The 15,890-nt window shown below is 43.3% G+C and overlaps 1 protein-coding gene across 1 annotated transcript; it reads left to right on the forward strand.

Moving 5' to 3' along the window:
- Nucleotides 1-1,781: 1,781 nt before the first annotated feature.
- CHGB (chromogranin B) lies at nucleotides 1,782-14,427 on the forward strand. The gene is made up of 5 exons (XM_061209130.1): nucleotides 1,782-1,848; nucleotides 6,282-6,328; nucleotides 6,795-6,888; nucleotides 11,819-13,458; nucleotides 14,344-14,427. Exons 1-5 carry the CDS (start codon nucleotides 1,800-1,802, stop codon nucleotides 14,425-14,427), a joined length of 1,914 nt encoding a protein of 637 aa, XP_061065113.1. The 5' UTR covers nucleotides 1,782-1,799.
- The last annotated feature ends 1,463 nt before the right edge of the window (nucleotides 14,428-15,890 follow it).

Here is a 15,890-nt window from a genome sequence, read left to right on the forward strand (position 1 = left end):
GTATGTTCAGCCACTAAGAGGTACTTGCACTGAAAGAAAGGAGAAGTCAGGGTTTTTATCCCCCTTTCTCTTCTTGGGAGGAAGGGGATGCATCTCTAGCAGTGGCTGCTTCTCTTCTGTGGTTCTAGCTCCCTTCCTCCATGGCCCCATGGTTTTTGTAGCTTGTAAAGCTTCCCACTCCTACCAGGTGGTCCACGTTTCTGGGGTCCAGCGAAGACACATCCTTTCTTTACCCAGCATTCCCTCAGGGCGTAGCAGCTGCCTGCAGTTAACAATCTCTGGGTCTCCTCATTTTCTCCTATTTGCTTTTCAGCTTTTCTAATCCTTGAGTATTATTTCCTGTATTAAATTCCCTCTGGTAGTTTCATTTTCCTGGCTGGGTCCTGATGGATTACCTATTTCAGGAGCCCTGTGCAAAGCTATGTTTTTTTCTGAACCCTGGTTCCTAAGGGAGATATGCTTTCTCCTTAATTCCTCTTTGAGAGCATTCCTGAGAAATGTTCTTCCTTATGGCTTCTTTTCTTTTTCTATAATAATAGTATTCTGTACAACTTGAGATAAAATTATATCCAGAACAACATCAGCAATCAAAAAGCTAGGTCAGCCCACTATTGTAAAGATGTCATCTGTTCCCAAATTGATCCACAGATTAAAGATGTCAGCTGTTACCAAATTGATCTATAGATTTGATGCAATTCCTATCAAAATCCTCAGAGTTTTTCATGAAAATTGAAACCTGATTCTAAAATTTATATGAAAATGCAAAGGGCCAAGAATAACCAATAACATCCTAAAGAAAAACAAGGTGAGAAGACCTTTTCCACCAGATACCAAGACTTATTTAAAAGCTATGGTGATAGAGAAAGTATGGTACTGCTCCAAGGATAAACAAATAGACCACTGAAATGGAATGGACTGATATTCTAGAACAGTCCAGAAACATACCCGTACACATATGGACTCCAGGTTTTTTTCAAAGTTAAACTACAGAGCAGGTGGGAAATATGGTCATTTCAGGAAAAAAATTTCCCAGAACAATTAGGTGGTGATATGGTTTTTTTAAAAAAAGTGACTGTACCCCTATCTCATACCATGTTTATTCTAAATCCCTGTTTCCTAAGGAAAATACTGATTTCCTCTGTCATCCTGCTTTGAGAGAATTCCTGAGAAATCTTTTTCCCAAAGGCTTCCCCCCCCCCCCCGCCCCGTACATGGTGATCTGAAATAATAAAAAGTTTATAAAATAATGAGAAAAAAGAAAAGTAAGTCTGAATGTAGGAACTGGCTGTCGACCAACTGACAACAGTGAAAAGACATACACAGCCTCAAACACATGTTTCTAGATATGAAGGTTGGGGGGTGGTGCGGTGCGGGGGAGATGAGAAATAAGCTTGAGCAATCTAAGCAGGACCTCGCTCCTCTCCTCCCGACTCATTTTAACTACCTCCCCTCACCCTTCCACCCCTTCTTCTGCCTAACTCCCCACCCCCGCTCAAGACCCAGAGCACCAAGGCGACTGGACTGGCGTAAATTTCTTCCTACTTGCGCCACCGCCCCCGGGGCCGCCTCATGACGTCAGGGCTGAGCGAGGGGGCGCCGCCTCCTGGGTGCCCGCCCCTCCCGGCCCTGCGGCCCCAGCTTGCTCTTTAAAAGAGCGGGGCCTGCGCCAACCGCGCCACACCGCGGGGACCAGGATACAAGGCTATTTTCCCGGAGTATCTTCATCTCGCCTTCCGTCCACGTCTGCTCACCGCCAGCCGCTGCCCTCTTCTCCTGCGCAGATTCCGGCGAGCCGGGCCATGCAGCCCGCAGTGCTTCTCGGCCTCCTGGGAGCCACGATGATGGCGGGTGAGTGGGCACTGTGGGGCGTTCAGCACCGCGGACAGCGCCAGCCTCTGCCTCTCCGGCCGCTCTGGGCATCCTGACTGGCGGATACTGGGAGACGGGGAGGGTTGAGTGGATGGTGTCTCCCTCTTGCTTGAGGTTCTTACTTTCTTCTCTTCCCTGGGTATTTCCCTTCAACTCCCCGCCCCAACGTCTGACTTGGAAAAAGCCAGAGGGCTTCCTAGCCCAACCAAAAGAGTCTCAGTTTTAATAGATATAAAGAAGACGTGCCCGCGCCTCCAAGGAAACCCCACATTTTGTGCTCACTTCTAAAATGTCACATCCTCTTTACCTGTTTAGAGAGATGCTCTTATAGTCTTATTCTGTATCTGTAATTAAGTGTTTGTTTGGCTTTTTAAAGCCAGATGACCACGGAGAGACAGGAGTACATGTATTAGTTGGCAACTGTATAATTTATTTTATTATTTAAACATGATTAGATAAAAGTAAGTCTCATGTATATATGTAGATAAGATATATCTTTTTTCTTAACACATTCATATATGTGTGTTCAGGTATATGTATGCACAGGTTTAGTGTAATATTTTTCTGTATTTTGTATTTCTGTCTCTGGGGAGAGGTAATTTCACATTCAGATTAATCCATCTTTAAGTTATAAACGGAAACTGCAAGAGATATTTTGACTTTTGTATTCCAGAAAAATAATGAGTATAAAATAACCACAAAAAATATTTTTAGAGTAGTAAAAAAAAAAAATCGTTTTAGTCAATTTGGGAGGATAAAATTTTAAGTAGTACATATTTGACAGTGCCTCTTTATGTGTGGAAAATTATGGGATTGATCTTTCAAACTACTCTGAATCTCAAAGAAATGATCTTTGGAGATTTGGAGATTTGGGGGGAAAGTGTGTGTGTGTGTGTGTGTGTGTGTGTGTGTGTGTGTTGAAGTAAAATCCATGAGTCCATTGAGAAGTAAATATGCCACCACCAGATTAAATTGGAGGGGTTTTTTTAGCTGTCTTAATGACCTCATAGAATATTGTTCTTATCTGAGATTGAGATTCCTAACTAGAGTTGAAGCATTGCCATCCATGAATATGAGGGTTTCATTGACAGCAATTATGGGATCCCAAAGAGAAAATGAAAGCCACTGGTAATTTATTTTATTGCAAACTACATACATTCAGAATTTTTTAAAATTCTTGTCACTCTTACAAATTGCCTATAAATGTTCTCGATTTAATTAAAGAAAACCAAATGAATGTTTAGAGTCCTTCCTGGTCAAAAATATTTTCAGAAAGGAATTGCTTAACAAGCTAAATCTGTGCTATACATTGTGCTATAGACCACAAAAACAATGTCATTTATGAGACTTATTTAACTATAGTGGTAAAATATTTATGGCTCTTATGCAAGATAATATTTTAAGAAGGGTTTATATTTTAACAGCAACTAAAATCAAGATATTATATTCTTTAAAAAAATTTTTTTACTGAGCTATAATTCACACACCATAAAATCCACACTTTTAAAGTGCATAATTCAGTGATTTTTAGTACATTCACAGATTATCACATTTCAGAACATTTTCATCATGGTAGAAAGGAACTCCATATGCATTAGCAGTCATTCCCTATTCCCACCTCCCCCAAATGCTTGGATATTAGACATGGTAGCCTTCAAGCAGAGTTTGTTATTTAACAAAATCACAGGAAACCTGCAGAAACCATCTGGGTCATTTCCTACCATTATGAACTTCTGAAGGGAGATCTACACCTTTCTACAGGAGTTGTGCACTCTAAAAATTAATATGAGTGAAGGAGCTACATGCTATTCATATATACTAGGTAAGATGGTTTCTGCATCCAAAAGCATTAGCGGGGACTTCCCTGGTGGTGCAGTGGTTAAGAATCCACCTGCCAATGCAGGGGACACGGGTTCGATCCCTGGTCCAGGAAGATCCCACATGCCGTGGAGCAACTGAGCCCGTGTGCCACAACTACTGAAGCCCATGCGCCTAGAGCCCGTGCTCCGCAACAGGAGAAGCCACCGCAATGAGAAGCCTGCGCACCGCAACGAAGAGTAGCCCCCGCTCGCCACAACTAGAGAAAGCCTGTGCTCAGCAACAAAGACCCAACGCAGCCAAAAAAAAAAAAAAAAAAGAGTTTGCGTACCATGTTATTTTATAGCTGTATTTTCATTCTGGGATGAAACCTTAGTTTGGTAGTCTTATGGAATATTAATACTTTGGAAGTTATTCTCAGATTTATCATATGATATTATTTGAAAAATTTTCTGCCATTTGACTACTTCACTATTATCACAATTATTGGGTTTTCTTTTGTGCACCCTTAATGTTAACTTTTACAAAAATAAGTTAAACTACTTAAGGGGTATCAACATACCTTCGGTTATTACGTTGCTGCCACAGATTCTATTGGAAGAAATACAATGGAACTTAGATGTCTCACTAGATGCATAATATGCTTTCATAAGGAGACCTTAGTTCCTTTCCATCAAAAAGATGTCTGAAGAGCCTCAATTAGGAAACAGGATTGTTCTGTAAAAACAAACATGAGCTACAAATTGTTTAGAGTCACAAAAGAAAAATATTCCTCTCCCCTCAAATCAGATGACTCTTACTACTTTAGCAATATCAGTAGTTAATAATAGCACCTATTAAACATTTGTGGAAAAAGAAGAGAAAAGTTATTAGCAAGAAACTGCATTTACCAAAGAAAGTTTAGTAAAGCTAGAATTTTAAAAGGCACCTTCTAGTTTATGACAGAAGTAATTCTCTCAGTTATTTCTTTTTAGAGCATTTTACAGATCTCAGGTGGGAAGAGTAAGTGTCAAAGTGGGAATGTTCTCAAATAACAGCCATTTGGGGGATAAAATAATGGCCCAGCATATTGGACCCTGAGTACCAAAGGTGGCCATCCAGATCTTGTCTGAACTACATTTCAGGAAGATAGTGGGGTCATACCTTGTTAATCACTTCTTAAATATTTTACCAGTGATTTTAACATGCTGCATAACTTTGGGACTCTTGAAACAATTGAAGTAGATCCCAGGCTGTGCTTTGAAAAGGAAAATTCAGTAAGGTGAGCAAATGAAATAGGAGTTTTATGTCTAGATTGAGCCCTATGATATGTAATTGATTGGGAGGAGGTAAAGAGATTGGAAAGCAAATATTTGGGGAGGAAAAGTCAGGTTGCTGGTAATAAGAAACAGCATTTGAGCAGCTTCCATCTCTGATGTCTGAGAGTTTTGCTCTTGCTCCAAGTAGCTCTTCACTTGTCTCAGAGACCTGGAAGAATCTTCTGCACTGAGCTTCTCCAGCCATAATAGCAGTTTCTCCTCTAGGGAGTGTCAGGAGAACTGTAGAGATGGGCATATATGTAAACGCTTTGAGCTCCTCCAGTGGAAAGGGCTTAGACAAAACAAAGTCAAAGTGAAAGATAAAAGAATCAAAGCAACTTTGAAAAAGAAAAAAAAAAAAAAAAAAAGCACTGTAAAATTAAAAACACCTGAAGCATTTCCTAAGATGGCAAAGGCACTTCAATCACTTCAATCCCTGGTTTAAAATAAGCAGAATCTCATGAAATTTAATTTAAATAAATTAAAATTTATCTTTCTGCAATATCCTCATGAACCATCTGTTAAACACCTATTTGCGTATGATACTACGGACTCGACAATGTCCTGGTAAAATTAGATACCTCCCATATTCTTTACACGGCTGCAGACAACATGGGGGAAGGGAAACAACACTGATACAGACACATAAGCATGCTTGTCCAAGAAAAGGCTTGGGGGTAAAACGAGGTAATTAATTATATAAGATAATCATAACCACATTTTTGTAAAGGAAGTGAGTTTCGGGGAGAATATTTTCTTGGGGACAGGAAAAGGCAAAGGGAATCACAGATCTTTACCCATTTTGAGTAGGCAGAAGGGTTGAGGAGGGCACCCCGGTTTCGTTTAAACTAGGTTTGTTTTAAACTTTTTATTGACATATAATATATGTACAGAAAACTGCAAATAGATCATAAGTATACAGCTTACTGAATTTTTCCCTCCTTAAGCACACCTGTGTAATCAACACCCAGATCAAAAACAGAATATTGCCAGCATCCCAGAAGCTCCCCTTGTGTGGATTTGATTTATATTGGGTATAAGATAGCATTCATTTTCAAATCATGTTTATGACATTGCTAGGGGAAACAGCTGTGTGTGTGTGTGTGTGTGTGTGTGTGCAACTGGGGCAATTCTGGTCCCTGGGACAGACATCCCCAACTCTCTCCACTCTGCTCAGCTCTGACTTTGCCCCTTCCTCCAAGTAACATGCTCAGTCGGGGTGGGGTGATTTTGTGAGTTTGGGGACACACAGCTTCCAAAAATCAACTCACTTCCCATTCTTTTTTTCTTTCAAAGCTGTCAGTTCTATGCCAGTGGACATCAGGAACCACAGTGAAGAAATGGTAAGTTGAAATGGAAGTCTGGAATCTAGACTTATATCTAGACTCTGGATTCTCCCACCCCTTATCTCATCAAACTAAACAAAATAAAAAACAAAAATAGACAAACAACAATGAGGAAATGGGAGCAAGTGATGTCCCTCCTGCCCTGGGCTTTTACCTCCTTCCTGGATGTTTTAGTGCCCCTGAGGATAGCTGTCATCACACTGTTTTCCTTTGAATCTGTTCAGAAATGGGTGTTTATTTCTCTTCTCTGGATAGTCTTGACCCAGTGCCTTCTTGCATTGCTCTGTGGGGAGGCCTGGGAGGTTTCATTACAGTCCTATATGTAAGTCTACATTCCTGACCCAAGGGGTCTGCATCGGTACAGGTCACATAGCCAAGCCTCTCTTGACAGCAGCTCTGGGTTAAGTAGTCGGGCATCCCAGTGATACCAGCTTTGCCAACCTGCTTTCTGGTTTCCCCCTAGGTGACTCGCTGCATCATCGAGGTCCTCTCAAATGCCTTGTCGAAGTCCAACACTCCACCCATCACCCCTGAGTGCCGACAAGTCCTGAAGAAGAGTAAGTATCCTCCACTGCAGGAGATCTTTGTCCCTTGAGTAGTTCTTTCTCTTGCTCCCTCTGTTTCACCTTCCAGTTTACCTCCATATGAACCAGGGGCATGATGCAGTAGGAAGACTACAGGCTAGATCAGTATCTGGGGAGATAACATATGGCTTCCAAACCCTGCTCTGCCACTTAATAGCTGTGTTACCATGGAGAAGACCCCTTGCCTCTCTGGGCTTATTTCCTCAAAATAAAATGAGGGAGTTGAACTCAATGATAGTCTGTGAGCTGTCTATATAGTTCTTAAATTCCTTGGTTCGAGAGTTTGGAATTTTAAAACAGGCTTTCATTTGGGTGGAGGGAGGTATGGGGAGTGCTTGTTTGTGATTAGACAGGGGGGCAAAGTGTTCTGGAAGCAATGGAAGATGAAAGGATAGAAGGAGACAAAAATTACTCTTCCCTTTACCTTCTACTCTTCTGACAATGAGGAGTTAGAAGCTTGGAAAGGTGACTGGGAAACTTCTGGCCTGTTTACATGACCGATTGGCTAAGCCATTTTAATGCATAGCTTGTTAGAATGAGAGGTAATACCAAATGGTGTCAGGAGTTCCAGGCCTGAGAACTGGAAGGGGTGGGGGTAGACTTAGAGCATCCAAGGAGTCAGAGCAATGGCCTTCTGGGTCTAGACTGGAATGTTCCTCTATACCAAACAGCTTATGTTGAAAACAAAATTTGAACAGTGATACGAGCAGTATCCATTGGAAGTTGACATGAAGAGGTAAATTTTACAAAACTATGCATCTCTGGGACTTCCTTGGTGGCCCAATGGTTAAGACTCTGTGCTCTCAGTGCAGGGGGCACGGGTTCGATCCCTGGTTGGGGAACTAAGATCCCGCATGCTGCACAGCATGGCCAAAACAAAAACAAAAACTATGCATCTCTTTTAGCATGAAGTCAAACTGATTCAAACAAATCTGAAAAGCTCTGTTCTCTTCAACACCTTTCTCTGCTTTTAAATTTTTGGTCAGGCTGAAAACAGTGGATTCTCTTTTTTCTTTTCACCTTCAAAATCTCCTATTGCAAGATAATACTCTCTTTCTGTTGCTGCACATGAGGCCCATGCATAAAATTATAACAAGTATGAGTGACTAGCCCAAAGAGTAACCTGGGGGGACTCAATCCACTATTGGGGGCTTCAGGATAACTGTAGTAGGTGTGGGGGCCTGAGACTGTAGGAGACCCATGCACAGTGGAAGGAAGCTTCTCTACCACTCCCAGCCTACCTGCCTCTTTCTGAATTTCTCCCCAACTTTCTTTTCCAGCAATTACAGGAATGATCTTGTTAGAATGAGCTTATTAGCCATTGCAGGGAATGAGTGAGAGCAGGGTGGGTCTCCAGGCAGGGACTAAATGCTGCTCCTTTGGGCAAACCCATCTCGTTATCTCCCTTCCCCTTTCTTTGTTTACCAGATGGATGCAGAAGTTTTGGGTCTGTCATACTAGGTCATCAAAGAACCAAGATTGCTTAGGAAGAGTTGTTGATTGTAGGGCTTTGCTAACTGCCAAGATCAGATTCTTAGCTCTCAGGTAGGATTCTAGCCTCTGCTCATCACTGATTGTGCCCTGGGGTCTTTTGAGTCTCTTGAGAGAGCCCCAGGAAAACTGGTAAAAATCAAATGACCCATGTCTATCAGGACCTTGGAGACATCATACCCAGAGAGCCATTAAATACTGAGATCAGGGAGATTTGAGCTCCTCTGGGGTTGCAGACTTAAACACCAGCCAGGGCCAGGCAAACACATAAGAGAAAGGAATAAAACAGGACAGGAAGTGACTCACGAACTGGAGGATACATGCCCCTTCTAAGGAGGAGTAGATTTTTCTCAGCTTGAAACCTATTGTGAGAGAAATATAGATTCTGTTACCAGATCTTGGGATTTTTCAAAAGAATTTAAAATTTGGATATCTAAGCAATATCTCCTAGTATTTAAGTATTGCCTCTGAATTCAAATTTACTAAAAATGTTATTTAGGCCAAATAGAATTCACCTTTGGGCTACCAGTTCATAACTTCTGTCGACTGAAAAAAAAAAAAAAAAAAGCACAACCTAAAATTTGAGATTTATATTTTATTCCATGGACATACTAAGGACTTAAGCCCAGGAGACAACCTATCAGATACAGTCTGAGGGACTGTTTTGAAGAGGTAAGGGAGGAACCAGGATATATAGGCGTTTTTGCAATAAAAACCAGATAGTCAGAACATCTAAATATTACTGTTAATTAAAGAAAACCAGACATCTTAAGTTAACGAATTTAGCACTTTTCTAGGTATGGGAAGATGCAAGAGTGTGGGCTTACTGAAGTCATTCTTTTGATATGCACCTTAATTATCTTGTTTTTTTTCCATCCTGAATCCCCTCTGGGTACACAGTTAGGTGTGGCTGCAGTGCCTAGATGGCCAGGACATCCTTTGTTTACTGATTTGGCAGGCGACATTCTTTGTCCACACTTCTGTCCTATTCTGGTTTTCTCTCTCCTGCTGAAATGTCTTATGCTGATCACAGGACTCGTGGAGCTTTCTGCCAACAAGTTGGATGAATTCCTTCATGTAGCCTCCCTCCCATCCCCAGCCCATCTCTGTCTCCACTCCCACTCTCTCCAGCACATCTCTGGAGTGAGCACACACTTACTGAGCAAACAAACATTTGGGGAGCAGGGAAGAATCAATGTTTCATGGCTTGAAGAGACCTTAGGGAATTCATAGTCCAATTTCTTAACAGGTATAAGAATCTCTTTGATCTGGTCATCTTTGCAACATGATAGGGATGGAAGGTGCATTTTCCCCTTTTTACTTGAAGTAAGCTTCACACCTTGGTTTTACAGATTAACAAGACTGTATGCTGCTAATCACAGCCCTCCTCAGATCTCACCTGAGGGGACTTAAAGCTAAATTTAGGAGGAAGTGCTAAGCCTCAGGCAAGCTGCTACAAGCAGCACACATTTAACCTGGAAAAAATAAAAATACTTCTCTTCTTGACCAGCAGGCAGTAGGAAAGGGGCCACACAGCCTCTGCCCCCGGAAGCTGAGATTCTGTCTGGATGACATCAGTATCTGCTCAAAGCCTCCCTGCTTACCTGTGCATACCTGGTCAGCCCTGCCTCAGTGCTGCACACACCACCACTGGCTCTTAAAAGGCAAAGGCACTGGTGAGGGGCTAGCCCTCAGGTGTCTGGGTGTGAAAGGTCAGGGACATTTCAGTTGCCTCATAAAACATGAAAATATTATCATGCCAGGCTGGGCTTTTAAGCAGAGAGGAATAGACTGTCTGCTATTTCTTGGACATTTTTACAAAACAGACCAATTTTTTCTATTTTGCAAATGTCAGTTCAAAATGACTCATCAAGAGCCATTCAATAGAAATATCATGTGAACCACAAATATAATTTCAAATTTTCCAGTAGCCACATTAAAAAAGTAAAAAGAGACAGGTGAAATTAATTTTAATAATACATTTAATTTTGTCCAATTTATTTTATTCAATATATAATTTGTACATACAATATGTTTATAATATATATTATCTTGTACATCCAAAATATTATCATTCCAACATATAATCAATATGAAAATTTGAGATATTTTACATTCTTTTTTTTCATCTGAAGTCTGAAATCTGGTGGTTTCTTACATTTACAGCATGTCTCAGTCTGGACCAGCCACATTTCAAGTCCTCAGTAGCCACAAAGGTTTGGTGGCCCCCACCATGGATGGCACAGACGGCAGCCTAGAGCTGTGAGCAGCCTTGGCTTCAGGTGTTCTATATGAACTCAGTGACATCAGTTGAAATCCAAGCCCTCCCAGCTAACAACTCAGACAGTGTTAACTGCATATCTTCTTTCACAGGATGCCCTTAAATTAAGGAGGATTTAGTGAAGATGCTGTCAACATTTGGAAAAGATGAGAAAAAACAGCATTCAATTAAAATGTCGGTTATACTGTCTACTGTTGATTTGTGCAATACAAGGATAACTCAGTTTACTGAAGTTCATCCTCAACATTTGAGAACATGTGGGGCGGATGGGACCTGAGTGAGGGAAGGACATGGTCCTTTCCACTGCTGTGCAGTTTTCTCAGGGAAGAAACAAACACCCTGCTTATCACCAATTACTAAGTTTTATTGTCACTTACTGCTAAGTTGCATCTACACAGTTGACTGGATAATAAAAGTCTGATAAACTAATTTTTAAAATTTTTAATCCTTTGTTGAATCTGATATTTCCCATTTTGGGCATTTAACTTCATTTAGCTGGATTCTAGTGGGAACCATTTACACAATGCTAACTTTTAAACCCCTACTTAGAGCAAACATGGAAATAATGGTCCTGAATTACACCTCTCTGAGCCTCAGTGTCTCTATCCACAAAAAGAGGAGGTTGAAATACACAAATTCTAAGGTGTCTTCTGGTTCTAAATTCTAGTATTTTATAAACCTATATTTGGATTTCAATTTGGTCATTGAAATATGCTTGTTGGGTGTTATGAAAAAATAAATATGCAGAGAATTTATTATCAGCTTTAAACAGAGCTAAGGAGTTTTCATACCATTTCTTTCTTTTTTTTAAATATTTATTTATTTATTTGGCTGCGCTGGATCTTAGTTGCAGCATGCGGGATCTTGGTTGCAGCAGGCGGGATCTAGTTCCCTGACCAGGGATCGAACCCTGGCCCCCTGCACTGGGGGTGCGGAGTCTTAACCGCTGGACCACCAGGGAAGTCCCCATACCATTTCTTTTAAAAGTAATCTGAGTATATTCTTTATTAACTTAAAAAATTACCCAAGGATTTTCAGGATCTTTTGGATTTGTAGTGATCACTGAGGCTGTGCTTACTGAACTACAAACAATTCTGAAGTGATACTTACTCTTTTTTATTTTCATTATAGGTGGAAAACAGCTCAAAGATGAAGAGAAAAGTGAAAATGAAAACACAAGGTTTGAAGTGAGATTGTTAAGAGACCCAGCTGATGCCTCAGAAGCCCCCAGGACCTCCAGTAGGGAGGACGCAGGGGAGGAGGATGCCCAAGGCCAGACAGTGGCAGACACAGAGGGCGGTGGGCACAGCCGAGAGCGGGCAGGCGAGCCCCAAGGCAGCCAAGTGGCCAAAGAAGCAAAGACACGCCATTCTGAGAAGAGCAAGGGACAGGACAGGGAGGAAGAGGAGGCGGAGGAATATCAGAAAAGGGAGCGTGTGGAAGACGGCAGTGAGGAGAGACACCCTGGAGGGCCAAGAGAGGCACAAACTGCTCTTCTCAGCCACAGAAACCAGACTCCAGCTAAGAAAGAGGAGTTAGTGTCCAGATACGATACGCAGTCTGCGGGCGGCCTTGAGAAGTCGCACAGCCGGGAGAGGAGCAGCCAGGAGAGTGGAGAGGAGACCGGGAGCCAGGAGAATGGGCCCCGAGAGCCGCAAAGCCACCCCGAGCGCCGGGAAGGACCCGAGGAGAGCGAGGAGGATGTCAGCCCCGAGGTGGACAAGCGACGCTCGAGGCCAAGACACCACCACGGGAGGAGCAGGCCCGACAGGTCCTCTCAGGAAGGGAATCCTCCCCCTGAGGGAAGGGGGTACTCCCGGGAGGAGCCCCACGTGGGCACAGCCGGCTCAGGGGAAAAGAGAGCCCGCCATCCAACCTTCTCCAGGGCTTCGGAGGAAGAAGCCGAATACGGGGAGGAAGTGAGGAGTCACCCGGCTGCCCGGGCTCCCAGGCCTCCCAGCGAGGAGAGCCTGGAGCAGGAGGACAGGAGGAAAGGCCTCAACCTAGAGCTGAATAGCATGGCGCACGGGTACGACGAGGAGAGCGAGGAAGAGAGAGGCCAGGAGGGGGGACCCCGCCACAGAGCCCGGGGAGGGGAGCCGGGAGCCTACTCCACGCTACACCAAACAGAAGAGAAACGGTTCTTGGGTGAAGCACACCACCGTGCTCAGGAAAGCCAGACGGACAAGGCGAGGCGGCATCCACCAGGCGAGTTGAGAAATTACCTCGACTATGATGAAGAAAAGGGTGAGGAAGGAGCCCGAGGGAAGTGGCCGCAGCTGGGGGACCCGCAAGACGCTGAGGAGAACAGGGAAGAAGCTAGGCTTCGAGGCAAACAGCGTGCTCCCCATCACATCACCGAACAGAAGAGATTAGGGGAGCTTGCCAGTCCGTACTACGGCCCTCCCCAGTGGAAGAGCAGCCGGTTTGACAGAAAAGACCACATGGGTGACAGTTTTCTTGAGGGCGAAGAGGAGAACGGGCTGACCTTGAATGAGAAGAATTTCTTCCCAGAATACAACTATGACTGGTGGGAGAAAAAGCCCTTTGAGGAGGATGTAAACTGGGGGTATGAGAAGAGAAACCTGGCCCCCAAACTGGATCTGAAAAGGCAGTATGACAGAGTGGCCGAACTGGACCAGCTCCTTCACTACAGGAAGAAGTCGGCTGAGTTCCCGGACTTCTATGACTCGGAGGAGCAGATGGGCCATCGCCACGCAGCAGAAAATGAAGAGGAGAGGGCTGGCCAAGGAGTTCTGACGGAGGAAGAGGTATGGTGTGGGGCTTTTGCTTAAAACTGACTTCTGGTGGCTAATTTTAATATGTTATATACAAGACTGTCTGATATTATGGGGAGATATGGATGGGAATTAATCACCGTGGGACTGGACGCCTAGTAACGGAGCGGAGACAACCTCTGGGTTTGATTTCCACCTGGCATCTAGCCATTGTCCACATCCCTGTTCACTTCCTCCCACTGCAGTGCTGCAGTGCTCCTCAACCTCGGCTGTACGTTGTCATCACCTGGAGAGCCTGAAAAATTACTGGCATCTGGGACCCACACCCAGAGATTCTGTTTGGTACTGGATGCTGCCTGGGCATCAGGATGTTTTAAAGCTCCCAGGTGGTTTCCATGTTCAGCCAAGGTTGAAAACCACTGGTCTAGTGTCTTCTCCTTGGTCATTTGACTTTTCATCACTATTTCCCAGGGTAGGAAAGAACTGGTGATACAGAAGTTAGTTGCTTAGTTCTATCTTTGTCATCTCCTGGCCTATAACAGACATCTACGTGTAGGAGAAGTAACATTACCAGAGCTTTACCTTCCTTAACAATGTTTTTTTTCCCCCAATATTGATTATGTAGGTTGGTGCTTCTCAGACTTGAATGTGCCTCAGAATCATGGGGGATTTCTAGCCTTAGAGTTTCTGATTCAGTAGGTAGGTCCCAGGTGGGGCCCAAGAACCTGTATTTCTGATGAGTTCCCTGGTGATGCTGATGCTGCAGGTCAAGGAACCACACTTTGAAAACCACTGATGTCGGGTATCTCCTATAGCCTCTAACATATCAAAAATCCCCCTTTCTGTTCATACTCCCTAAAAGTGCAAAGAGCTAAATTGATCTGGGACCTCATGCCTCTACTTTTGTGTATTTTCTAGGAAAAAGAACTTGAAAACTTGGCTGCGATGGATTTGGAACTACAGAAAATAGCTGAGAAATTCAGTGGTAACCGAAGGGGCTGATGGTCATTGGAGCAAAGGGCAGATTTTAAAAGCAGCCCTCACATGATCTGTTTTCCACCACTTCACTGAAAGACCCCATTTATTTACCCAAAGGCAGAAAGTAGAATTTACCGTTCATCAAATGTTTGACACGATTGGAAATGTCCTTAATTTTTGCCAGAATGTTATTGAAAATATGAATAGCATGACTTGTAGCATATTCTTTATCAAATAATAGGTATACTAACATGCTTGTGACAATGACTGTGCTACTGTCCTTGAAAAAATGTCTCAGTTTGAAGTAATAAAAGATTCACCTGAGGCCAAAAGTGTCATGTTCTCAGCTTCCTTTGGGCTAATAGGGAGGAGTGTGACTTTTAGATCCATTCTTCAAAGTGAATTCTAAAATACAGCACTAAGATTTGTTGGTTTGTTGATGTTTGGATACAGAAACGAAAAAAAAAAAAAGGAAAAGAGCAAACGTCTGATAAAAGAATGTGGAGGGGGGCTTCCCTGGTGGCGCAGTGGTTAAGAATCCGCCTGCCAAGGCAGGGGACACGGGTTTGAACCCTGGCCCAGGAAGATCCCACATGCCGCGGAGCAACTAAGCCCGTGCGCCACAACTACTGAGCTCACGCGCCTAGAGCCCATGCTCCACAACAGGAGAAGCCACCACAATGGGAAGCCTGCACACTGCAACGAAAAGTAGCCCCCACTCACGGCAACTAGAGAAAGCCCGCGCATAGCAACAAAGACCCAACGCAGCCGAAAAAATAAATAAATAAAAAAAGAATGTGGAGGATATAAAGAAAAAGAGATCAGGAAAAGAGATTGCTCCCCCAGGCTGGAGAAAGATTAAATAGGCTTGAAGAACCTGTTTCAAAAATTATTATAAGACATTACTTTTAAAATCCGATTATCTGGAGAGCTCTGGGAATAGCTGGCCAAGGGTCATTTTTCAGGGCTGAGGAGAAAGCCTGGATAGTGGGAAGAACTCCAGACTGGGAATCACAACATCTGGGGTAGGCCAGACAGATCCTTGGACCTTCAGGGCCTGTCTCATATCTGCTCTATAAGAAGACAGGGCTCTGACTCTAAGTAACTGTGTGACTTTGGGCAAGTTACTTTCCCCCTCTGGGCCTCAGATTCATCAGTAAAACAAGGATATCTGTTCCATTGGGTTGTTGTGAGGATGACCAAATTTAAGCAAAACACTCAGAGTAGTGCCCGGTGTAAGGCAATGGTGCAGGAAACAGTGGCTGCTACCATTTTTATGGCTGCAGCTTCTCACAGCAAGACCAACGGACAATAGCCCTTCTCCCTTCTTTTACTTGGCATTTCATTCCTCACAGATGGTGGCTTCTACTTGGTTGATTACTCCTGTTTTGGCAGTTCAGGTAAAGAGTTGTCCTCTGGGCATCACCCATGACTTTTATTCATCTGGAAGGCCTGGTTCTCCTCCTCTTAACTAAGTTAAGACTTGC

Source organism: Eubalaena glacialis, chromosome 13 (assembly GCF_028564815.1).
Source record: "Eubalaena glacialis isolate mEubGla1 chromosome 13, mEubGla1.1.hap2.+ XY, whole genome shotgun sequence".
In the NCBI taxonomy this organism is placed as follows: Eukaryota; Metazoa; Chordata; class Mammalia; order Artiodactyla; family Balaenidae; genus Eubalaena; species Eubalaena glacialis.